We start from the raw sequence: 26,758 nt of genomic DNA, 5'->3' as shown, positions 1-26,758 counted from the left end.
TGACGTCAACTTTCATAACCGCATCCATTTTTTTTTTTCAAATTATTTAATATTATCACCACATAGTTTTCTTCAGAGAACCTTGCTAGTAAATCTTGGTTTATTAGAATGTTTAGATAATTAAGTTTTGTTTGGTTAGATTGTTTTCATTTAATTTTTATTTTTTATCATCCAGAATACCACTCTGTTGAATTATTAGACTAATGTCCCCCAACAATGTCGCAACTTATTCATGTGATCCCTACTTCTATTTATAAAAATCAATTACCACTTCGAAAAAAAAATGTTATGTAACATGTCAGCCCTATTAGTTTTCCACTCACCCGCACAGACCAGTATGTTAAGCAGACTAATTCACGTGCCATCCCGAAAACGAAGCCCACCCCGAGTCAGAGTGGAACGATATCCAGTCTGGCTGTTTTTAGCTTAAAGAAGGTGTGGCAAAGAGACGATACTAAACAGCAATGTGATGCTGCAGAGACGAGGTGGACAATGATAGAGTTGTTGATGATAATGATGAGCACCATCACTGCATGCGTAATTACGGGATGTGAGCATGTGTGTATGTGCGTACGAGAGCGTGCCAGAACTCGGGTTGGATAAAGCGCAAAAGGAATGAACTTTACACGGGAGCGTGCGGGAGACAGGCACTAATGGTCCAACGGGGAACACATCCCTTTCGGTATTGCAATGATTTTGAACATACACGCCAAATACAATAGCCGTATGAAAAGGGAAGGGGGAATGGGGACACTGGCGACAGGAAGGAGTGAGTTGTGGGATTTAAACGGCACGTTAAACCAAGACCAAAGTCGAACCCGAAAAACCAGGCGAAAGTCCCCAAACACTCCCCGCCCATACCAACTCCCCGCTCTACCCAGCCCTGGGAAGAGAATGATAAATGAGTCTGCATTTTGTCATTATGAATTCCAGCCTGCTCGCGGTCACCGTCCCTAAAGCGACACCGAACCAAAACCCAAACGGGCACGCTTCATTACATGACTATGCGATGGAGCTGGACGAGAGAGAAAGAGCGAGAGAGAGAGAGAGAAACAGTGAGCGGAAAAGGGATCGAGGGCGCCCAACCCCTTTAACCCATTTGCGGGTCAATCGAAAAGGCCTCCCAAAGCTGCTTAATTATATTTGAATAAATTAAATAAATACACCATTAAACGCTCCACGGGAAAGCGGGATTTAGTGGCGATCAAAGGTACAATTGCCGGTTAATTGCCGGGTGTCAATGTGGACCGGGTTTTGCACCGGCACGGCATTCGGGTGTGCATCCTCCCGATACAGTCAGCATTTAGCAATGCGAATGGTGTTGCATCAACCGACCGGGCTCATTTGGTTGGCTTCTCCTGGTGGCCTGGGGCTGGCTGGTAGATTGGTGGTGACGTATCGGTTGAACTTATTTAGAGCAAGCGTAATTAGATCGTCCGCTCATGGAACCCGTGCACCTGGCGGCCATTATTGAGTTTTGGTAATTGAGCTGTGGGATCGTATTATGTGTGCGGTTTTCTATCCAAAGCAATTTAACCCAATAAAATAGAAAACTTTAAAGAAGCCTCGTTCCTCGTTAGGCATCGATCCCGCGGGAGCAAACAGGATCCGAACGGCGCAAAAAGTTTAAAAAGTTCCCAATCAATCGATATTCAAAGCGAACCGGTTTCGACCAATGTAGGCCATTTTCATCCATTATCCCTTTTTTTGCCTAACACAAGTCCAAAAAATGATAACAATACCCTCCGCAGAAAGGAAACAACGCACCATAAATTAAGCTTATTTTGACTCTTCTACAAATTTCTCCCCATTCTGAAGCTCTCAATTCAACTCTTCCGCTGAGAGAAAACATTTCCAACAACAGGAAAAGGTTTTTTTCTTCCTTTCAGCCACTCTTTCACTAACTCCAAAGGGATCGGTATCGCTTTTCGAAGCCCGTGAACGCACCATTCAGATGATGTCCATCGAATGATAATGGCTATTAAATTTTATGACTAAAAATTTCCGGACCATCCCCGATAGCTAGTTTCCTTTCTTCGGGAAACCGCTCTTATAAAAAAGTTGCCTACTGGAATGTATCGGCAGCTTAGCATAAGGACCCTTTCCCTCCTTTTTTGTCTTGGACCCCGTTTTCCTTCCTTCATAAACACCTTCTCTGTGCTCATCCTATGACAAAGCAGCACTTGCACTAACTAGCAATAGACAAAATTAAATTTTATCTACTAAACCTCCGGACATTTAGAGTTTTAGATGAAGTCGTTACGGTAAACGACGGGAGTTTCGGGAGAATAGAAAATGGGGCACGGGAAAAAAAACCCAACCACCAACGGCCACAAAGGCTCTTCCAGTTCAATCGTCGGATATCCGTGCCGGGGGTTCCTTTTTCCTTGGAGTGGTACACTTCCAAATCATAATCTTGCCGTGTGAAAGGTGGCGACCGTTAAAGTGCCGGAACCAGCCCCAGGAAATGAGATGCCGTTGGCCTTTAAGATGGGTCCGGTAAGTAGCCACACCGGTGACCAATCACGCTACCGCTCCCATTTTCCCTGTTCCCTTCTACGGCACTCGAGCAAAACCGAGCCGTTGGTGTCGATAAGACAATAACTTTTTATTGAAGAAAGAACCAGAACACCCGGAAACATGGGAAATAAAGGAACCGTATTAATAAGATGGCTTCTTGTGAGAACGGGAAGCAGCCGAAAAAGGAATGCCAAATAAAACCGAAACGGTGAACCAATTTCTCATCGATTTCATGCGGACGAAATGGGCAGATTCGACTGCCCCGGCCACGTCCACGTCTGCGATCGATATTGAATAAAATATTTGCATAAAACAAGCCAACAGAAGAAGGAAAAAAAATACTCACAACCCCAATCTCAACTGTCCGCCGGCGTGAAAATCAAATCATTAATTTGGGAAACTGTTTCCATCGAACTGGAAATCGGAAAACTTGGGAGGAGAAGAAAAAAAAAACACTCTAACAAGCTCTTGAAGCCAACGCTACCAGTAAGACATTGGGCCGCTTTGCGTTGCGGGCGGCAAAGAAACACGGTGTAGGAGGGAAGCTTATTTTCCAATTCCCGAACCAACCCACCGCAAGGCAGAAGGAGGAAGAAAAACAATAAAATTCTACTCATCCAAAGCCAAATTACTGAAGCAGCGGAAAGTGCTTTATCAAGCGCCTTTTACCGTCGGTACATTTGTTGCCGTTGGTTGGGGATGTTGGTGTTGGATTTAATTAAAAACCCCGAACATTATTTGTACCTTGTTTTCGGAGAACGGACTTGGAATGAAGATTTTCCCATGTTTTTCCTTCTGTAAGGTGCATGGGGAGTGACAGTAAATTTCCTTTTTTTCTCCTTTTCAATTGCACTTTCAACGAGCGATTATTGAAGAAAAGTGTACGGCAACAATTTTTTTTTATATTTAGTGCTAAGACATTGTTGATTAAGAATGGTACGGTAGTATGATTTGTACAAGAACGGAATAAGCCATTAACAAACTCATATTTACCAGGACCGAAATAAAATATTAAAACACGTTTTATTTCTTGAATGCCACAAAAATTTAAAAAAATCTTCTAAAGTTGAGCGTGAGGTACTGCCATTCAGATTAGCTAAATGTTAATCTAACACAAATCTCTCATATTTATCATGAAGAAACTTCTCGCACTAAACGAAAGTGAAAAACTCTAAATTCGACAAGTCTCCCAGCTGCTGAATACTGTCTGCCAAACATTGCTAACATTGAATGTTGCTTTCATCCGATATTCCTTCACACAGAACATACATTCCTTCACACTCTTTCTCCTGCACGAACACACTAGAATATACGAAAATCCCCATCGGCCATCAGGCGGTGAGACAGCAGGCCGGGTTTGGGCGGTAAAAGCATTCATCACCGGTAGCTTTTGAAATTCAAATTGAAAATGAAGTGCAAATTTCAATGATTCATGCATTCACTCGAGTAGATCGAAATGCCATCACCTGCCTCGCCGGTAATGCCCCCGTGTTTCCCTCGGTTCCGGAAGTGGCAAATGGAAGGAAAATGAAGTGGACGCTGTGTGCCCGGGACATACCGCACGGCCTTTATCAGCGATGCCACTCCGTGCGGACGGATGACGTTGATGCGGACGATGATGATGACGACGAAGGCGATGGCTCATCGTTTAAACCTTGATGAGACCTCAACCGAACAACGAAGCACCAAGCGCGGTGGCCGTGGATGGGATTGTGGAAAATTTCCGCTGAAAATGACGAATGCTGATGAACTTCCCTCGCGTTTAGGCCGAGAGGAAAAGACGGCGATGAGCCGTCGTGGTGTCCGTGTTGGAGGACGCTGTGTTTTCCCACAGATCCCAGCGGGAAACCGTAACGAAACAGGGCCGAAAAAAAGATCACCACAGCAATTGCTGTACTCATGTGCAAAACCTAGAGGGAGCATGTAGGGAGCACTAGCAGAAAGCAACACAAGCTCAAACGAAATCCCTTCTGTTGGTTCGTTAGGGAGCGTCTCACATGCAACCGAGTTGTATTAAGCTAGATTGCACCGCATGAGGCTCAGGGATTGACGCAGCAAAAGGGAAAGCACTCCATGATAAAATATAATAGAAGGATAGAAAGACTTCGCACCGCGCTATCACAAAGATCGAAGAGAGTACATAAAGTGCGAGGATATGTATACAATAAAAAAAGGAAGATACATATAGAAACAACCTCGACAACCCGGTTATCAACCGCCGTCGCATCTGGAGCAGTCTCATTTTGCATAAAGACAACACGGTTCGCACACGGTGGCATGTAGATTGTGCAAAATTCAAATTGAAATGGGTAAAACTTTTATCATCAGCGCGAGCTTGATGAATAATTCTAAACTTTCTATTTTATTTCACAGTCTCGTTGGGTACCGATTTGCATCGCCATTTACTCCATGTCTAACACTAAAAGGTTAAACTTTTTTGTATTTTTTCCAGATTTGGTAGTTAAGAAAAAAATATAATCTATATTCAATTTACGTTAAATTATTGTGGCCTCTAATAGTTATCATTAACAAAGGTAATCCTAGACACATAAATTAAAAAATTCAAAATTCACTTCAATATGCTTAGCTGTCAAGGGTATTCAAAAAAATGAAGCATTTCATTTAACTAACTACAACTTTAACACACATAACATTTTCATCAATTATGGAAAATGTAATACAGAACTTATGGCTCGTGTATTGGTGGTGGTACTAATTTAGTAATAATTAATTGGTAGCGGTAAAATTAAGTCTTATAAGCCACAAATGGTAGGTATGACCTAAAGGGGCAATCAAGACGCCAAGCAGAGAGAGATAATAAAGAACTAAAAAAAGGTTACGGATGTTTGTTGAAAGTTTTTAGGTCAAATAATTTATTGAAGCAATAAACTTTCCAGACTGCAGATATTTCAGCAGTATCACGGCGTTGAATACTGCCTACAATATAATCTCCCTAACACAACAAGATCGGGTTGCCCAATTCGTAAAAGTGCTAGTTGAATTCTTACAAAGAGGTTTCGGAAGTGGAAAATCAACCACAAATCAGATCGTCCCATTGCACCATTGATGGCTGAAGATGACAAAATAGCATCTCCATCAAATGGATTACTTCAATGACTTCAAGGCTTCAAATTTCAAGATGATATGGATATTTTTAGTAATACCATCCAAAAAACCCCAGTTGTGTAAAAATGACAAGAATAGCCCTACAATCGCTTCGACTAACAAATAAGGTGCTGGCTGTCAAAAGGTTAATCTGAAAAAACGCACTAATTAATGTCAGCTGTCGCGACGGCCACAACTAGCATTAAATTAAACCCTGTACTGTCTCAATATGCATGCACGCCTATGAGACCAATTCATGGTTTCGGTGAAATCGACAGGTTATTAAAATGACACAAGACGACCACTCTCTTACAAATCTTGAAACACTTTTAATTATGTCTAGATGTTTGTCTACATACTTATGACTTCATGCCGACTTTAAGTCCTGCCTTTTCTGTTTGAAGTCATCAAAATGAACAAAGTATTATTTTTGTACATGGCATCTCCATCACCCAATCAAAATCTACTTTATGACATCAACATCGCTCTACAAACCACCCCATACGCCTTGACCACTATGGGCTGTTCGGTATTGTTGATTGCACTGCACTTTACAACCAGCGATGATTGCCCGACCGGAACCGGAACCAGTTCATTCCACCTGGGGATGAAATTCGAGGTCCCCCGGAGAATGTTTCTCACATCTGCCAGCCGGCCAGAGTTGCATGCCCAGGCCACTCGGGACGCTCAACATGCTCAAGGATGAACAGGATATTACAAATTTTCTCATATGAGACACAAGAATGTTCCAACTCGAACATGGTGTGGGGTTTGATAGTGTCGATGATGGTGACGATGACGATCTGGAAGGTAGGCAATCAAGCGGTTAGACGGAAAGAAAATCCCCACCGAACATAGACCGATTCCGCCCCTACGACGATTTCCGAGGACTGGATGGTGGGCTCTGGGTACAATTTAATAATCATCGTAATAATGCAATCTTACGGATGGGGGCCAGCGAAAAAGGCAATTTTCTCATATAATTGCGTTCGAGGTGTTTGTGTGTCTCGAGAGGACAATCAAGGTGCAAACGATTGTTCTTTTGGGCCAGCGCCGTAGGAGGGACTATTGCCGTTAACGAGCCGTCTCGTTTCCTTGGTGGAAAATTGAACGTAACTGTGCTTCGGGGACGTGTGGTAAAACCGGTGCAGATACGCTGTCTAACATTGAAGAGTGTCTTGATTTTTTTTTTTTAACAAAAGCCTAACGCTTTTTGCACGAAGCCTGGGATGAACCATTGTATGAAAGAGATTAAAAAACACCCGAGCAAAATTGTGTTTTTCACTGAATTAAAAAATTGCTGTTGTGAATACCTGTTCAGCTATGAATCGCAATAATAGCAAAATAATATGAAATAATCATCATCAGCACCTCGAATCGTTTGCACTCCTTTTGCTGTACCACAGAGCAAATCTCTTTTGATGTGAGGCCATTTGTTCATCGGTGCCTTCGGTGCCTTTTTGCGAAACTCGTCGGACCGAAAGTTTTGCGTTTATTTTCACCATCCAACTCGTGCGGATGAGTTCTGTGTGTTTTCTTCTGTGTGTGTGTGACTCAAAAAAAAAAGCGATCCATAAAATGCACCATCAATTGCGGATTGGCATAGGAATCGAAGGTACCGGTTCAACATCAAAAGATCAATTTAATACACGGCAACAATGACGTTTGTTGATGCGTTTGATGCCATACCCGGGCGCATCATGCCGAATTGTTGCAGCTCAATGCACCCTCGTTCGGTGGGTGGCAAAAACTGTCTAAAAAACTTTTTTTTAAACAAAACCAAACTATATTTGGTACAATTCTTTCCCGCGTGGAAATTCGTTTCAACATAAATGCTTTTAAAAACAGGTACACTTTCATTAATGTCCTTAATACCAGTCTAGTTTTTAAAAAGGGCAACCAAAAACACCCTTGCTTTAAATCGTGCATCGCACATACACACGGTTTTGCGCTGGAAATTGCTGGAAAAACTTAAAACCACTCGCTTACCTTGTTGCTGGTAGCCGCTCATCGTACCGTCGGGTAGCTCGTATCACTCGTTTCCGGACACACCGGCATGCAGAACACACCAACCAACCCTCACAATTCGATCAAAGCGACCGGTACGTGTAGCTTCCGGAGTCCGGAGGTGCGACTCGTTTCCCAATCTACCAATCCCACACTGCGCTCCTTACCCCCGGAAAATGGCAACACAAAATTCACGATGGCAAATAAATCGGCTCGCAATGTTTTCAATCCCGGGCTCAGTCAGTCAGCTGCCTGGTTTGGGATGTGCTGGGATGTTGCTCCACCGACCGCGACACGACACATCACAAACACAAAACACACGCGCACGTGCACAAGTACACCTTCACTCCCAGCCCTAAATACACCCGTTTTATCTCACTTGCTCGCTAGCGTACGCACAACACCCGAAGCCAACACACTTCACTGCACACTGACATACACCCCCACACACACACACACAGAGTGGTCGTGTTGGAGATCCGTTTCGAGGTGCCCGCTTCAGTGTATCGAACGGAAATCCTTCTTTAACCACCGGGACATGTTTTGTTTATTGATTTTGCTGATTATCCCTGGAAATAGAGGAACGAGGTACAGAGAGAGAGAGAGAGAGAGTGAGAGTGTGAAAGAGAGGTGTAAAGCGACTCAGTAAGTAGATTTAATTTCGCTTTTCAATGGCATTCGAGCAGGTGAGGATGAGATGACGAGTAGCAGAAGGGTGACAAAACCTACATACAGACAGAAAAAATCGATTTTAAAAGAGGCACAACCAGTCAAAATGTACAAAGATACCGAGCCAAAGCAAAAGTAATGAAACATAGTAGCATTGGGATACAATCAAATTAAACCCCTTTCCGAGCGGACTTAAGTTCTGACTTAATCCTTCCTCCATGTTGACCTCGCCTTGAAGTCCACGTCACGAACGGATCGATTGTGTTTGCTTCTCGATTGGATTAGATTTGCCACAAACCAGTTCCTGACTGGCCATCGTTCACCCTTTCCGTGGATGTGTGCAGTTACTGGTGACTTCCCTTCCTGGAAATCAATCGGTGCCGAATGTGATGAGGTTTTACGCAACGCTCTGCTACAAATGGACAAAACAAACGAACCGGCCGTCCCGTGGTTTCCTTTCGGTGTGTCCCGAAAACCCGCCACCACTCGATCACTTACTCGATCTGAGATATGCATGAGTGTTGCAGCTAACCGTATTATATCGAGCAGCGATCAAAGAGAATTTCTTGCTGACAAATCGAAAATCAAACATTGCTGCATTGCATGCACACTCCGTCGCACCGGACCACACTGAGACAACTTCGACCCAACGCCCAACGATTTTCAGTCGGAACCGAAGGGTTTAATAATTAATTGTTGCCAATGCGGCTCCTACACAACACACGGGCGAACGTGCAACATCGTGCTCCTTGTTGCGGCACCGGAAGCCTCGAGACTTTCGCTCGAGAAGGATGCACAAAACCGGCATCGTGCTGCATCGGCTGAATGATTGGAAGTTTTTGATCAGGCGTAATTACAGCTGCAATTTATACCCGTCGCAACTATTTACCTTGCAATTCATCTCGGTCAGTCGGCGGGCGTGTGATTAATGGTCACTTGAACTTCTTGATAAAGTTTCGATCGAATTGTTCCGGTGCATTTCCCGGTGGGAAGCACAATCGGAAGGGAACGGTTTACCAGTAAGGCTTATGGTTTCGGTCAAAGTGCCTTGTGGTTAAACAATGGCAATGCAATTCCAATGCTCTTAAAGTATGTGTCATGGTTGATGATGGTGGTAATGTTTAGTGGACTTTCATTTGATACTGGTCTGGTGGTATATGTTTATAGAGTTTGAAATTCTGAAGAGTGAGTTTTCTCTGAGTTTGCTTGAAGCCCTAACTCAAGAACTCAATGTTTACCATCTTGTTTACTTGGAACTCTTTAAAAATAACTTGATGCAAACAGGGACCCAGGGATTGGAAGATTAAATAGAAATAAATGAAACGAGTTATCAGAAGTTCTTACAGTTAACTACCCTCCATTTCAGATAATCACATCTCTTCTCCATCAATGATTTAATCTTATTAGTAATTGACTGCAGAGCACGTTTCCAGCATTCTAATTTCCTTCCTGTCACTGTGCCAGATTACAAAAGACACTTCTGTTCTTCAGCATAAAAGAAGTTCCCCCAACAGAAGTTCCCTTTCAGTTACCACAACATTTCACTACTGTCAATTGCAAAACTATTTTCCACACCATTACTCCAAACATTTATCGCCACCGAAACCAAATCACAACACACACACACATACCCGTGTACATTGCATCCACAACCCTGGCACGGAGCAACTCGCCTTGCGGAACCATTTACGAGAGGTTTATTTTTCTCCTGCAAGCACAAAGAAACGTTGTCACTAGCAATGTATGCGTTCCACGTGCCCACGGGACACCCGAAAACTTGTCACTCGACTACAACAAACGACATGCAACTTTTGTGTTGAAATATCGAACTCAAAAACCCACAACCGAGGGAGTGCGATTCTTCCAGCTGCGGTTTGAATTCAGGCGATGCAAGTTGGAAAAACCATGTTTTTGTGTGTGTTGCTGTTGCTACTGCTGCTCCACGTTGTGTATGTAACTCTGTCGCTCATTCAACTGCTGTCAGTCAGCTGCATATGGTCGCGCTGCGATTGTTATTCATTAATCAAAATTTTGATATGTCAAGCTGAATGTTAATGCTTTCAACACGTTGTTTGATGATGAATTTATTATACCCTCCACCGTGTTTTAATGCCAGCGCAGTGTAATATGCGGGTGGGGGGAGACCCTCCGGATCTGCAAGCGACATACTTTGTGGAGGTTTGTGTATTGGTTGAATTTTCGCAAACTTCCGCAAGCGCTACTGGATCGTGCTGGCAGCGTTTGAATGTGACATCCGGCGTCTCCCGGTACGTCCGAACGTATGTTGCGTACGGAGTACGATTTTGCATGATGGCATTCTGTCGACGATGGCGAGTGGATGGCGTACCGCTGTTTCTCAACGGCGACCAAACGGAAACGGAAACGAAGCTTCAAGTTTGCGGTCATGTTTGCTTATGTTTGTGCGTGCGTGAACCGTGTATCGGAACTCGTGCGCAAAAGTACGTACGAAACCCTTTTTGGGCTCATGTTTGCTGGCACTGTGATCGACTGCAGGAAGAACGCGAACGTCGACGAGTTGGACAAACATAAATATTCCGATATACCGATTGTATCTTGCTCGTTACAGTTGCAGGAATTTGACAGTGGAATAAATAATCAGCTGCTCGTTAGTTGGTTAGGAGTACAGTTGCGTTGGGCCCAACGGGATGTTAGATAAGCCGCTAATCAGGCACACATCAATCTTCATGTAGCCTAGGGCGATCATCAATCTACTGAATGTTGAGGGTATTTAGATACGAAGATTCTTGTGGTTAAATTGAGGAATCGAAAAGGAGTTTCTTTAAGCAATTCATCTTAAATTGGAATTAAAAGTTAAACAAATTCCATTGAAAATGTTAGAATAGTTTACATAAACAGATGTAAATGAAGACAACACTGGTTTAACTCTTATAAAGGGAAATTTGCTTATCTGTAGAGACTATTTAAGCTACTTGGCCGAATACTCTTCGGAAAGCTGCATCGCCAACCAGTTGACTAAACTTCTTAATTCTACCAACACATGCGCGGCAAGAATGTGGTCACTCTAGTCTCAGATTGTTGCTGAAGCTATCAACTAACAATTCTTTCTGGAGCTATCCACGAACAAATGTTGTCGGTGGTGACTTGCAAAAGGCTATGTGTGTTATTCCAAACAAGCCATGATCTTAAACTCTTGAAAACCTAGACTTTGTCAGTTCCTGCCACAGCAAGAATTTTTTTAACTGGCCGACCTTTCAAGTTTGCAGGTTAAAGCAGATTCTCAGTTCTTGCAATAGTTGTTTGATGTTTTCTTGAATAAGTAACATTAAAACGTCTACATTAAAACATATACAGTCCTCAGCTTTGGACTGTAGAAGTGTTTCGTTACGGTCAGCTGAAGTAAAAGATAATAAAATGATCTTCAAAATAATCGTTTCTATTGATTTCCAATAATGACATTGTAATATGATTTGTTTCCGATTTCATATATATTTTAAGTGTCTTGTGGCTAATCTCATAACATTATCACTAGTTAAGAAAGTGATTATTACTTTCCTGCCCTGCGTTATTTTAATATTCTATTCCATCTTTTAAAACTCTTTCAGTAATCAGACCAGAATCTATCATATAAAATGGTATGAAAACCAAATCAATAAAAGAGCAGCTAAATATCAAATTACACTAAATAACCAGAAGACTATTTAATGAAAAAAATGTGCATTTAAATGTTTCGCTTTTGTTCCTTTTTATAAATGTATATGTTTGATCAACCTCCAAAGCATGTCGTTTATGGTTTTTTCAATGGATTATTAAAGAGACCTAAAAATGATCTCATTTAAGCATCACCAGCTAACGCAAACAGCAACATTATATTTACACTCCACTACATCTATGCCTATGTACGGTGGTGCTCTTTGTTTGGTCAAAGTTTGCATTCCAGATGACCTCTTCAGAGTTCGATTGGAAAACAAACGGTACTATGCCGGTTTCCGGATGACAGAGGATACTGTTTGTTTGTACGCTCTTTATTCGCTGTGTCGCATTGGGATGCGTTGCGAATGTGACAAGATTAAATTAAAATGCAATGCGCTGCAGAATTCAATTAACGTGTGGTTTGTCCGCGCAAGCAAAAACCGTTGTTTAACGCTTTTGTTTTAGGCTAATGTATGCATGATTAATATAAAGTAAACTTTAATGAAAATATGTCTGATTATCGATTCATATATATTTACCCACCATACTTAAATTAATCAAATATTTAAAAACCAATAAGCTTGCTCCACTTTTCAGTCTCTCATAATTTTATCCTACGGTCAAAAGGTAAGATCCAGCATAAAAATCAACGTTGCGTAAAAAAGAGAAATCCCATTCCGGCACCCATTTCCATCGGACACTTTGTTTTAATAGCTACCATCCTTTCCAGCCAATTAATCTTGCCAACCGTAGCGCAAGCCAACTCGTTCACTCGATTTGCTGCCAGCAGCCTATTCACGGGAGGATGTCCATTAGCACCGTGCAGGAAATCGACGCCCAATGACCGTTACGTTCATCACTCACCTATACCCCCGGGGCGCCGGTACCCTTACGCCCCTTAATCTCATCGGGTACGGTCGAGCGTGGCAGCACAATAGCCTTTCGCTAAAACAATTTGCCTCAATTTAGAACTAATTTACAATCGCTTTCTCCATCGTTCCGCCCATTTGTGACTAGCCCAGTCGGACCGGGCGCCTCCATCTCATCGGGGAACAATTAATCTCTCACGTGGTTCAACCCGTACCCGACGTTTTCGCTTTTGTGTGCGCGTACGAGCGTGTACATGTGTCACGTACCCATAAATCGACTTCCTTTTGCACCGCACGGGTCATCGGGAAAAAGGGACGGAGAAAGCAGAACGGCGAATCTCGGGATTCACTTCCGATTCCGATGGGTTTTTGGTGATGCAATTCCACACCGGGCCTGGTTGATGCTGCTTTTGAAATGGTGTTCCATTTCCTTGCCGGCCGGATACTCATCTGAGTGCCCTCCGCATGGGTTAGAATGCGTTCGCAGCAAATAAGTTCCGAGTAAGCTTTAAAGCTACTCTTCTAATAGATGTGTTGGACACTTCTGTCTATTATCATGATATAACATTATATTTGGCATGAAAAAGTTGGTGTAAAAGATAAGTAACATCTATTTAACGTCATCTTCAACTTCATTCCTATACTAAGGCAGCCAACTGAACGTATTTATACGCTCTGCTACCGAACCGTTGACCCAAAGCCGCAGGCAATTTAGTGCTATCGCTCTCGCCGAGCGAGATGGTGGACTCATTAAAATTAAAGCATCCTCTCGATCCACATTAACTTCTTGTGTGTCTATGAAAGGACAATCGGTTAGCCTCCCTAAACGGTGGTCATGGAAATACCTTTCGAGTGAAATGTTATCCACTGCCAGCGAAAGACAATGAGAGTGCCTGGTCCTACTCGATTCCACGCAAACAGCATCAGGCCACTGGCAAAAATGCCAGGTTACTTGCATACCTAGCGTCACACAACGATTTAAAACAACGAGCGACTTTCTGATAGCAAACGCTACCAGAGGTCTATGCAAAATGTGTGGCTTTATCACGCCGGTTAGGTTGGGTCGGGACGACGTATAGTCTGGAGGTCGGGAAGGGACATTGCCTAGGACAAATGTGTGCTCATTTAAACTAGCCTCCCTCGCCGTTCCCTCCAACCAAACACTCACACAAACGCCCCGAGTAAACTGGATTGAGTATGTTAATGTCATTGTTTGTGAGCTGAAGTACCCGACCCAGGGGCCAGTACCTGCGAGTGCGCCACGGCCCGCTTGTTTTTGAGGCAAGAGTCGTGGATGCGCGCTTAGGTGGAGAGAAACAGTGCCGGCAGATTTAATGAGCATTCATTTGTCCACTGCTAACGCTACCGACGCCGTTGGTAGATGCTGCGATAAAGTGGTAGCAAGAACAATGAGCCAAACAAATACTAGCGCCAGCTGGTGGTGAATACTGGAACGATCAGACGAACTGTTTGGTAAATCCTTGAACATTTATTTTGTGATAGTTTTGTTTCACGCTTTTATGTCTTAAGTTGAAGTATAACTTTCCCTTAATTTGTATGCTAAAATTATTCCATGTACAAAACGTGTAATCTAAATAAACTTTAAAAACTATTACATCAACCGGAAAGCACACTCATTCCACATTCTACCAAACACTCCAACCCACAGTATTTGCACCACGTTCTACCTGCCAACACCACTGCACGGAACGGAAAATTAACGTAATTTAATGTAGAATCAAGACATTATTTTCATTTAATCACCTCAAACACCGCTATAATATATATTTATTTTAAAACGCTCGCTGCTTCCATCCCTGGCAAATGCAAACCATTCCGAATCGAGGGTGGAAAGCAACAAAAGGCGGTCACAAATTAGTGGTTGGAATGGGCATTGGATGGGTTTACCCAGCACCACTCCGTGTGGTATTGGTGAGCCTTTGGGGTTTTCGCTTGGAATCGTTTGCATTTTTTCTGAGCCATCTACACGGACACCGCTAACGAATGGGGTTGTACCTACGCTCTCTAAGCAAGTAACGTAAGCGGGTGGTTTGTGCTTTGAAAAATTGAAAATGCTTTGTAAGCATTTCAACCAACAGGGCGTAGGATAATGCGATTAGATTAAGATGTCATAAATAACACGGATTCGAGTCCGAACTCCTTTGAGGGTTAGAAGATAAACGTGAAATTAAAATACGTGTTTTACTACAATTGAAATCCTTAATTAGAATATATTTTTCCCAAAACTCCAGGAAAATAATTTGTTTAATTACCACAGTTGTAGTATTATATTCAAAATATATTCAAAGAAATTAATTACTCTTTTGAAAATTCTTTTACATTATTTTCAAAGCAAAATGAGCGATAGATAATTAAAAAAACAACACTCGCTTTAACTGATGATTTAAAATAAAATAAAATAATACAACATAAATTAAACTAAAGCAAAGAAATACTAATATATAATTCAAAATTCTTTGACTCATCATAAATGGCTGAAATAGTTTTCTCTCCACATCCTATTTAAGCAACAATACCACATGCTTTATAAATAAAGATTTGCTCCAAACGCGCCATTTCAAGCTGCTACAACTAATCCATACAATTGCCTAGCAGCTATCTCTATTGACACTAGACCTCGCTCCCAATCAAGGAACACCTTTCGAACTGATCCATCCAAAAGACCTTCATCAAGGTGGCCTACGTTAGAACAAGAAACCGAAGCACACCACAATCTGCACGACACGCAGTGAATCCATCCAATTCCATCCCACCGTACCCCACTCGGTACCACGCAAAACCTTAATGATGCGTTGGAAACGACAGCAGAACGTCGTTCCAATGACGCCTGTCATGTCCTTTCTCTCCGTTTTCCACCCCACAGAGCGTATGTAAATTCGTTCCCACCCCCCCAGGACAAAAGCTCCATTCCATTGGGCTAAATGTTACGGAAAACGTATGCACTATGCCGGGTAGAAAGCGTGTACCCATCTGCTTTTCCCGATTTCCATGAGGTTCGTACCGGATGAACCGTACTCCGTTGTGCTCGATGGACGATACCGACGGTGCCGCTTTTGGAGCAGCGTAATCGGTGGACACCACCAGCATAACCATCGGCATCATCATCGACGTCATCATTGCCATAATCACCGATAAGGGAGATAGTGGACACATCGCACGACACATACACATTGGCCGGGAGGGGGAGCTTCGTTCCGGAGATATTTGATATTTGTGCGAATGTGAGAGCGCGATGACAGAAGATGAGATGTACCGAAGCGAGATGGAGCCGAACGATTCGAAGCAAAATACATCCCGCACCCGACGTGAAAGGTTCATGAATATTTGATTGAAGTAATTTTAAATAATTACCGGACCTTGCTCATGCCGGTCACTTTTCCCGGTCTTCCCATTCACCGCTCGGGGAAAACCTCCCCCCCTCATTTCCAACGTTACATCAGTGCATCGGTGAATGCGGGACGATTTATTTTGATTTCAATGCGAATAATTTAGCACCCCTGCCCCAAACATCTCGGCCACCGTATGGCCGGCCAGCATACTTGCACCGTACACGGCCAGCATTTCAATTTGCATTTTCAAAAGCTTCACCAATCGAAACGGCGATAAAAGTCAGTTCAATGGCAGAGGACGAATGTCGGGCAGTTCGGGTGGCAGTATTTGAATAGGCAACAATTTGAACCGAAAACGCTTTTCCAACCGATCGAAACGGGATGCTGACGCCATTGTGGAAAGCTCGCGATGTGCTTTCACATCGGGTGTGCTTGTAGTTTTTAGTAAAACATAGAATAAAAAAGCCTTCCCATTTAGTTACACGGCTATTGTTCCGGAATTGTTGTATTAAACGCTGTCAAACTTGTTAAATAATTTTCAAATGAAATCATCAAACAAAAGAGAACTTTTTTCATTCTCTTAGCTCAATCACCTTTCGATCACGGTTCTAAATTCAAACCATCAATAAAAGAAACAAAACCCCGGCCCAACTCTTCTCCATCAATGGAACATATTCTACAATCTCCCTCCAACTTCCAACATTGTCATTAACTTGGTCAGGGCAACTTCTTAACAGCTAGTGATTATTATTGGAAAAACTTTTACAACATCAGTTTAAATGAGCCCTGTCCGGGGCAGTTCTTAGCCCGGCGATAGGATCGCACTTGGGATCGAAGTCCGTACGTTTTTCTTCCATTCACATTCTTCAACAAGAAAACAGATGGTTGCCGGTTGCTGGTGAAAGGCAATAGTCTTCGCGCGCCACGGGAGTGAAATTTTGTCACGAACAAAAGCGTCTGCCAGATAAAACTTTTCTAGTCTGAAGTGTATTGTTCTGCCACGCTGGTGTGGGGGACACATTTTCCAACAACATTATTGAATGCTACGCAGCAGAAGCCGTGGCATGAATGATATCGGACGATTTTTCGGGATAAAAAAGTTTAATAATGGATGTTCAATTTTCTTCCGGCAGATGGTTTAATACTGATCGGTTTTATTACTTTCTAATGCTTACGGAATCTTTTATCAGTGCAATTTAAAGTATTTTTATAAGCCTGTGCAAGATCTAGTACCTTTACACTAAATATAGAACTTCTAAAACTAAGTGCAATATAACATGTTCTCTATGCTCCATTGTTCTAACTGCAGCTCACCAAATTACTGTCTATAAAAGTGTGACATTTCCGATTGTAAAATGTGTTTCAAATAACACCATTTGCAGAACCGTTGCAATAGTTCCAGCTACTAACGCCTCAATTCAACATGAAGGATTTTAATGTACGATGACCATCTCCTCATTCGACCAAAAACGTTTATAGCACCATCTCGTACGCATTCATGTCCACTCAATCATATAAATAAATTTCCCAATCATAAAACTGCTGAAAACGTCCTTCCATTCCAACGCCGCCTTTTTCCCACATCCCCATCGCCGGGACAAAGCAATAACTTCCCCACCCGGGTGGTGGAAAACTTTTTCGATAGACTATAGAGAAAAATGTTTCATCACGTAGAATGAAAAACTCCGTTTCAAGCTTGGGTTGGTGAATCGAAGGAAATTACCCACGGTCGGTATCCTTTGCTTAGCTCCCCGTTCCTTTCTACAGTGATGACGATAATCGAAATGGATTGGATATTGCGCCAAATCCGTACCCGGTACTGTCCTTCCAGTCGGCGAGCAACAATAGAAAACCGACGCTGTGCTTCCTTATAGCAACGAGCATCGTCCAGAAGAAGCATGATTGTTTCCCGATTTCTATCTGCACATCCGCCTCTCTTTTGCTAAACTACTACCCTGACACACACACACCCACTTCGATATAGCGCCTCCTTTAAGAACCTGCTCCTTTCTCACTTGATGACCGTAATGGCTGGTCGATCGGATGCTGGAAGTTTTGGGAAGTTGAATGTAAGGAGAGGACCCGCTGCAATGACAAAGATCACTTTCTACCGAGGGTCTGCAGCAGTGGGTAGCAGAACCCTCTTCCCCAAGAAGAAGCGGGAAGCTCAGCTATTCATTGTCGTCTTTGCAACGCGTCGTCTCTGGGGCTGAATGCTGAAGTGCCGTAGACTTCATTTCATCGTCCATCCCCCCACACGGTACACGGCAGGTAGGAAAATTGCAACGAAAGCGGGCGGCAGATGAAAAGATTAAAGTTCTTAATGATTTCCTTGCAAAAACACGCTTGCTCCTGCAATTTATCTCTGTTTCTTTTGTTGCGCTCGGGAAGAGGAATATACACAATACTCCTAGCTTGGTACAGGCAACCCGTCTTTCGTATACCGCTTTTCATCACCTTGGAGCCGGAGCTGCTTTCCGGTCTTTTACACTTGTAGAATAAGAGAGAAATGCAAGAAAAACCGCCGGGGTAACACGGTACCAGCTTATCCTTATCGCTGCTGCATGGGCCACAAAGTCATCCACAGTCCTTGGCAAGGACGCTGCGTACGACCGTTCGATGAAGTGTACAATCGCGTACTGGGGGGATTTTGTACTTCATACCCTGTACAAACTGCAGCTCATCGTGGGTTCAGCGATGGTCCACCTCCCCTTTCCAGGTCAGACCACTTCGGGACATAACCATTGACGCAAAACGGGAAATCGAATCCACCTCAAGTCGTGCTCGAAGATCGAACTGAAAGTATACTTCCTTCTCCCACAACGCAACAATCCGCTAATGGGAATGGGAACTATCACCGAACGGCGGTAAAGTATCTTCGTTTATTCAGCCAACTTCTACTGCAGCTGGTAGGATAATTGTTGGTAGCAAAGTCAACCTCTCTTTGCGCTACAATAAGCAACGAAAGAAAGCACGAAATTTATCGACTGTGATGGCAGGGTCAGCAGACCCAACAGATATGGAGCAGAGGGTTGGAGGATGTGATTTAAAGAATTGTATCTGACATAGTTTGCTTAAGAGTTGGTCGATGTTGCTAAAACGAAAGCAATCATTCTTTTTTTAAGGCCAATGCACCTGAACGAACAGGCGGAATGGCTGGGCTAGAGTAAGTAAATCGCAATCAAGCAACAATGGTGAAAAAATCATGTGCTATTTTTAAGTTAAGCTGTTTTCGATTATCAACAAAGATTTGTTGCGAAATTGTGATTTAAGTTTGTGGGATTTGCATTGTATTTATTGTTATCATAATTGTGTTGTATTTATAATTTCTAAGATTTATTATGAAGATATATATTGTCAGTAAAATAATGTTGGCATTTTTTAATATTTCAAAGTAAATGAATATCAATTGACAATATTTAGTCATGATATGGACAAAAGTTCAAGAATTATTTATGTTCAAACAAGTGTTCAAACACATCCCATTGAGGAATAGCTGGAGAACAGACAACATTTTATTAATGATTATGGTAAATATTACTTTAAACATTCTACATCTGCAACATTTCAAGGAATGCATTGAAATTGTCGCACTCAATAGTGCATTAAACTGAATCAAATTTACTTCGGAAAATAATTTTTAAATTGATTTCCAAATAGGGCTTAATTTTTTGTGAGAAATCATCTTCATGTTAAAAGCTTGTTTCCTGAATTTATTATTTGTTATTGTAGATTTTAAATATAAAAATGAAAAAAAGTGTAGATTTATTTTTTTATGACGTTCATACTAGCATATTTTTTATATATTTTGATTAATAAAGTTTTATTTTTATTCCAAAAGCAAAATTTCTACTGTCCATTTTGAGGGACGTATAATTCATAGTATGTTTTAAACATTTATTCTAATCTTCCATAGCCGCAAGCTCTGAAATGCTATTCGAACGACGCCCGGCTCGTACATGTGCTCAAATTAACAGGCGAGCTGCAATCGAACTGTCATTATCAATAAAGTATCTGCATCACCATGTGCGGCAGCACCGAAACCGAGCTGCTCTCTACGATGCAAGGGCGATGCATTCGGAGGACGAACAACAAAAAAATGTGCACGGAAAACGGACTAACAAATGCCTGCCGGTTGCAATTCGATTTTATTTTGCTGCTACCTTTTTATCTGCCCCTATCATGTGCTTCAGAATAGCCCGTGAACGGTGTCTAAACATCCAGGGTGATACCGGTGCAGCAGGAGCAGGCTGAGGCTGCAGATGAAGCTGAAGGGAAATTGACTAAATTCTACAATATCACCCCGAGACCCACCATTCTCGCCCAAAGGGTGACTGAATCAGCTCGGGCATCCTCTCCCAGAGCCACCGTACCCGTCATAATCGTTACCATAAAAATCACACATGCTGAACTTCGAACTTATTTCTCCCAGATGAATCGTCCACTGTTGGGTCGCTTTGCTCGACCCGTTGGATGCGGACGATGCCGGATGATGATGATGATGACGATGATGATGATGTTGATGATGATCCTGATACAGTCGAGCGTTTAGGTAGAATGTGGCGCAAATAGGCCAAACAGTTTCCGTCCCCATGCATGCAATCGATTGCAATTTGGCATTCAAAACTTCACGTGTCCTCGGGCGACGGAATTTCCAATTCCCCATGTCCCGGTCCGTTTCCTTTCACTGCACAGCATCAGTATTCGTGCAACCTTCGTGTGAAACATTCATGTTGCCCTTTGCCAACAATAACACCAGAAGATGAACGAGTAGCGGAGGCGGTCGGTATCGCGAAGGTAGATAACAGCAGACAGCAACGGAATGGGTGCTCCGAAAAGCAAAAAAAAACAGGAACGAAACAAATACTCAACTGTGCGATCAAAACAATAGGAAAGCTAAGCGGTACAGCGAATGGCTAACGAAAAGCTCGTTGGTTAGTGCTCGTTTTGTTTCGTTGCTTCTGTTCCTTTTTTTTTCTCGATGTCGCTATTTTCATCAATTTGCCCTCATGCAATATCGCATGATGCAAATTCTGGCAGCAATGTGGCAGCATAGTTATTCTTCACCACATTTCGATGCTTTTCGTTGTGATGTTCGTTCAACTGGTAGCACTTTTTTTGCCTAGCTACAGATGAATGTCTCTTTCAAGCCCTTTTGTGTTTCTGCTTGTCCAGAGCACTGTCACTGATATGGTGAACTACAAACAAAACTTCGAAAATGTTTAGATGTATTTGGTTTAAACAAAAGGTGCACATCGGCATATACTATTTTGTAGGACGAAAAAATAAATATAAAAGGCAGTTTAGTAATTAAAACAGGTCTATATCATATTCAAAAATATTGAGAAAATTGTAACAAGAAATAAATGACTACGTGAATATAACAACGAAATACAATAAAAAATTAATAAACAAATAAAACTATGATAAATAAATACATATCATAGAGTAACCAACACATGAATGAACAAATAAACTGCAAAACTACATGACTCTTGAAACCAATTTTTTGCACTTTCACTTTAGCATTTGAACGATACTAGAATGTTCTCATAAGTTTCAATTCGTATTTTCCTCTAGTTAAACATTAGTACATCACCAGCTACTCTAAACATCATTTTCAACTTATTCATGCTACCTCAAACCAAATGAAAGGTGCGACACATCTTTGCACAAGTCTTCGCTTATCATCTGCACACGTGTGCAGTTTTTGTCAGCAATACTTGTCGCCCCTTGGCTGTGTTGTTAGGTTGTTTTATTTTTTCAATTACAATTTTTCATCCGCTTTCCCGTACTCGGGCTGGCAGCAGACAGAACCAGCTTGGCCCAGGTTTAATTTGGCCTGCAAAATAGAACTTATTACCACTTGAAACGGCTTTCGTCGCTAGCGCTAGCGATGCAATATTGTACGATTTCCTCGCTAACGAATGTGTGCAGGTACGTGTAAATGTGCGCTCGAAGCATTTGCTCCTCCCACAACCAACCCCATCCACTCACTCCACAGCTAGCTTTAAGGGGAAAAGCGAGGAAAATTCGGTTGTTTTCGGTTTCGTGCATTTCCATTCGGTTCTTTCGGGGAAGGAAAATCCGAACAGCACGCTAGCGAGCTCTGGTGGCTGTTTTGTGGAACTAACGCTTTAGCCAAGACACACACCATAGCCGTGACTTGAACATTATATAGGAAAGAAAAAGGATGCGCTTGGAATATGGTTTTCAATGCCAATTATTAATTACCCTCTATTTACAGCTCAACCATAAAGGGAAGGTCCCAATTTTTACGCCCATCTCCATTGTAACAGAAACCGTATACATTGCTGTTCGCTTTGTGGAAAAAATCTAACCCCAGCCAGTGCAGTGAACTCCACATCGCCAGCTGATCGGAATCGTCCATGCGCATCGCGAAACTTTTTCCTTCCGGCAGTACGTCCACCTCCAACGGATCAAACACATCGATCGACAGATTGCACTCCTTGCGGCCGCGTACATTTTCTTCAGCAGGTCGTTCCGGTTGTCGGAAGTGTTGATAATTGCCGAGCTCAACCAACTCCTCCCGGGTCAACCCTTGGAAGAATGGATTCAAAACAATGTGCTTCTCGTTGGACATTCTCAGAGCGCCGCGAGGTACACCAGCCGCTTCACGTAAGATCGCATGCATCACGTACCAAAGTCGATCCTGTTCACTTACCACCACGCTGGTGCTGCCCGCTGCCAGCGAACGAATTTTGAACGCGAACCCAGCGTTTCCGGTAAACTCACCCCAAATGCGGCCCCATTCTTCGCTCCAATCGGTCGGTTCGAGTAACAGCAGCCAATCAATGCCGTTGCGGCTGTAGTAAAACTTTCGCTGATGAAACAGATCCACACCCGGTGAACCGAACGCGAGCAGGTAACTGATCGAATGTGCCTCCAGCCGGCCCAAAAAGAAAAGCTTGGTTAGCTTGTGATCTTGCTTCAGCAGTGTAAGCGAGCTTTCCAGCTTCAGCTGTAAGGTAATGGGGATGGTTCGCCAAAAGTTGGACAACAGTGGAACGAGCTCGGCAAGGTTGCTAATCTCCATGACGTGGGTGGGTTTCTTGGAATTAAAGGATGGTCAAGCAAATGCTCGCTGCTGGTAGCTAAATTAGAATGCTGATGAACAAAACCTTTCTAGCAGATGCAGGTACATACTTAGTTGTAGACTACTGTGATGAAAAAAATAAAACAATATCGTTATGTGATTGCTTACTATGTTTTACGGACATTACGGCCATAGCAGTATTGCTAAGTTAACAGTATATTTTATAAATCTATCATTAACATCTCTGTAGGCTTCGTCAAGAATCATTATTAGCCTTTTTTTTAATTGAATAAGGCCTTCTGGGAACACTATTCCTTAAAAGTACCAAATTACTTTCCTAAATACTACCTTTTGTTTGTTCACTTCATGAGGTTTTCCATTTTTTTCTGGCGAAATATAAAGATTTGGTAGAAACAAACGTTGCAGAAGTTGTCAAATCCAAACAATTTGCCAGTAGCATTGTTGACCGGAACCATATTAGACCGTTTCTAAAGATGGATGGTTTCTATTATGTTACAATTCTCAAAGTTACCAGCAAGTATTCTAATATCATTATTAAAATTAATGCTTCTTTATTCGTTAATTGTCCTTGAACAAAACTATAATTTCCTTTTTATACGGATAATATTAATGCTGCTGGTATTTTATCATTATTTTTATCAGAACATGTTTCATATTTTAAGTTTACTATTGTGGCCAAAGACGCTATATAAAGAAAGGAAAAAAGATGTGCTGTACCGAAGATACTTTAGTTTAAATTATGGAAAATGAACCTTTGAAATGTACAACTCCTTCACGCACTAACGACTGTTCATTAAAAAATATCTTCTTTTTTAACTTACTTCAACTTTTAAATTTCCTTATGAAAACTGTGGTCTTTTGCACAAATTGATTGCAAAACTGTTTACAAAAGGATTATTGAAAAATAATTGCTTGCTTTCTCCGATTGTGTTGAATAAATTTGTAAAAAAAAGCGTACGAACAGTCTCCGACCGAAATCTCCACATAATTAATATTCTTAAATCTCTTCGTAAGCTCTCAAGCTTTTCACAAGTTGAAATCGACAGATGGCCCACTGGTTGGTGCACTGGTAAGTCTGACAAATTGTCACAAAATCGAATCCATTTCATTTCGCTTTGAGTACGCTGCAAAAGGATAATCTTTCCAGCGCTGATTATGATGATTTTCAAATGCGCTCCTTCAAAGGTGTTTCCACCGTGGAAGTATGCAACCATGCTAACCGTTCATTTCCCTACTCATTTTCAATTGCAATCCCTGACGGTCGTCGCCGAGGAGGGATGGTTTGCTTAACATAAGCCGTGCTTCTTTCGCATCTGCTTTTCATGCCAAGCTATTCAGTCATTCATTTATTCCAACCACTTGCAATGCAACAGCTTAAGCAAGACGGAAAATTTCATATGATGTTGTCAAGAAATGGATATTTTAGTGATAAAATGTATTCTTCCAATTACCGTCAAACGCTTTTAGTAAAATAACATTTTGGGTAAACTACCATGCGCCTCCATTATGTTATACGTAACGAACGGGAATTATTTTCGATAATAATTTTATAACGTGTAAAGTTCTAATGTAATAAAAAAAAATAAACAAAAAATAAAAATCTACTAACATAAATAACCATCAGAAGTTATATTAATAAAATCCATTCGTTTCGTTTCTTCGGAATTGAAAGATTGGATTCAATTTTAGCTATCATTTCCATCCGCTATCCGATTAGTCATACAACTTCAAACTGTGACAAAGCTTCAATCCATCCTAAAAGTGCTGCAGAAAGCTAACAATAAGAAAGTGGGTTTTTAAACGAAGAAACTCACTGACTTCATTCTGCCAGCGCTGCCAGCGAAGCCTTACGGGCAATCACATCAACGCTTGCCGATGCTGACTGTACCACGGCGAGTGTGAACCGAGAAAAGCGGAAAAAAAGGCAACTGGCAAAACCGGAAAAAGAATATCCCGTTGCATCCTTCCTTCCTTGGCTGCACAGAGTGAAACCAGTTTTGGCTTTTTTGCGGCCAATCAAGGACGAAACCGACTATTCCAGCACTACTACCAACCACCTTCCGAGAACGAAAACGTTCATGAACAACGAAGAAAAAAGGATACAAAATTTGCAAGGGAAATAAGAGTGGCCCGCGAGCTGTGTTGGCTGATTTAACACCCCTTCTCGAGTTGGCACACGGAAAACCAAACCGAACAAGAAAAAAAAACGGCACTCCAACACGGTGACCAAGAAAAATCGCACACCAAAACCCGAACCCCCGTCCTCCGAAAACCGGAAAGGAACCTCATAGGGAGACGGAGAACGAGGAAGGAAAACTTTTTCCTTCCGTTTGGCATAATTATTGAATTTCTCCATGCACACAAAAGCGAACCGTGCATACAATGCAGTTTGTTCGAGTGCTAAATTTGTGCGGCAACAGCAGCAACAACAGAAGCAAAAAAAAACGCAATCGCGACAAGAATGTAGAGCCGCATGGAAAGGCAAATCCGAAAGACACCAAACCGAAGGCTGTCGTCACAGTCGGAGCTCTAGCCGGAACCACCGGGCAACTGGACTGAAAATTGGGACGGAAGTTGCTTGCTGGGTAGCTGGAAAGGATGGTGTAAAGGGAAGGCATAAACGAAACCACTGCCCTGAGGACAGTCTTGGTCAAAGACGCCCTCACAAGTGACGACACTTCAGGGCACCACCTCTGCCCAACTGCCCGAAACCGACACCGTCTGCTGTCTGTTGGATGTCTTTTAATTAAGTTATTTTCCCTCCAAACGCGATTCAGCTTCCACGAAATGTCCGGAAGTCGGTGAAAAACGGTAAATTTTGTACGGGACTGCTTTATTTTGCTTGTCGCGCTACACCAGCTTTTTTTAGTGCCGCTTTCTTGAAGGATTATTTTGTTTCGAGCTTACTCGGGGGACGAACTTTTCCGGTCTCACTGACAAGTTCTGATTTTATCACTGCTGTTTGACGCGATTTAAATCATGGTTATCAGTTTTGACTTGTTCCGGATCTCGACGGAAAGCTTAAGAAGATTTTTCATCCATGTCAGCTTTGTGAGCTATTGTCGTTGTCGGATGTTTTTGAAGATAATCTGAACCGAACAATACATTGAGCAGATCATCTTTTGTGCTTGGCCTCACACTTAGAATTTATTTGATTCAGATTTAACTTCGACATTTCAATTCATTCCCTTCAGCAATGCCTAACAGTCCAAAAAGTATAATTTTTTTAAAGTTTCTGTCTTAAAATATTGCCCTAGTTTTTGGTTCCTACTTCTTGCAATATATTTTACTCTACGAAAATACTTTTTCTAATTCGGAGCAGAAGCCGTTCAGTTGAATATTAAAAAAATTAAACAAATTCTATATATAATATAGAATATTAAAAATGTTAAACAAATTCTACACAAGATTACCCATTTTGTTGGTTAACTAATGTTGGTTAATATTCGTTTAAGGACAACCCAGTTTTTACAGTGATTAAAACAGCT

General features: G+C 42.0%; 2 protein-coding genes across 2 annotated transcripts in view; both read right to left on the bottom strand.

The window, feature by feature from the left end:
• The window catches only part of LOC128718506 (teneurin-m), a 509,672-nt gene extending 488,886 nt beyond the window's left edge, over positions 1–20,786 (bottom strand). Inside the window, exon 1 of the mRNA XM_053812128.1 lies at positions 20,582–20,786. Coding sequence (XP_053668103.1) covers positions 20,582–20,786 — 205 coding nt within the window. The remainder of the gene's footprint in view (positions 1–20,581) is intronic.
• Positions 20,787–22,433: 1,647 nt separating this feature from the next.
• LOC128708888 (radial spoke head protein 9 homolog) lies at positions 22,434–23,249 on the bottom strand. Its single transcript, XM_053803867.1, has one exon. The coding sequence runs from the start codon at positions 23,247–23,249 to the stop codon at positions 22,434–22,436; it is 816 nt and encodes a 271-aa protein (XP_053659842.1).
• Positions 23,250–26,758: the final 3,509 nt, after the last annotated feature.

Source organism: Anopheles marshallii, chromosome 2 (genome assembly GCF_943734725.1).
Source record: "Anopheles marshallii chromosome 2, idAnoMarsDA_429_01, whole genome shotgun sequence".
NCBI lineage: Eukaryota > Metazoa > Arthropoda > Insecta > Diptera > Culicidae > Anopheles > Anopheles marshallii.
The sequence above is the reverse complement of the archived record's forward strand: the minus strand, read 5'-3'. Positions and strand labels throughout refer to the sequence as shown.

Coding starts and splice junctions, on each gene's coding strand:
- LOC128708888 (XM_053803867.1), bottom strand. CDS start 23,249: ATGGAGATTAGCAACCTTGCCGAGCTCGTTCCACTGTTGTCCAACTTT.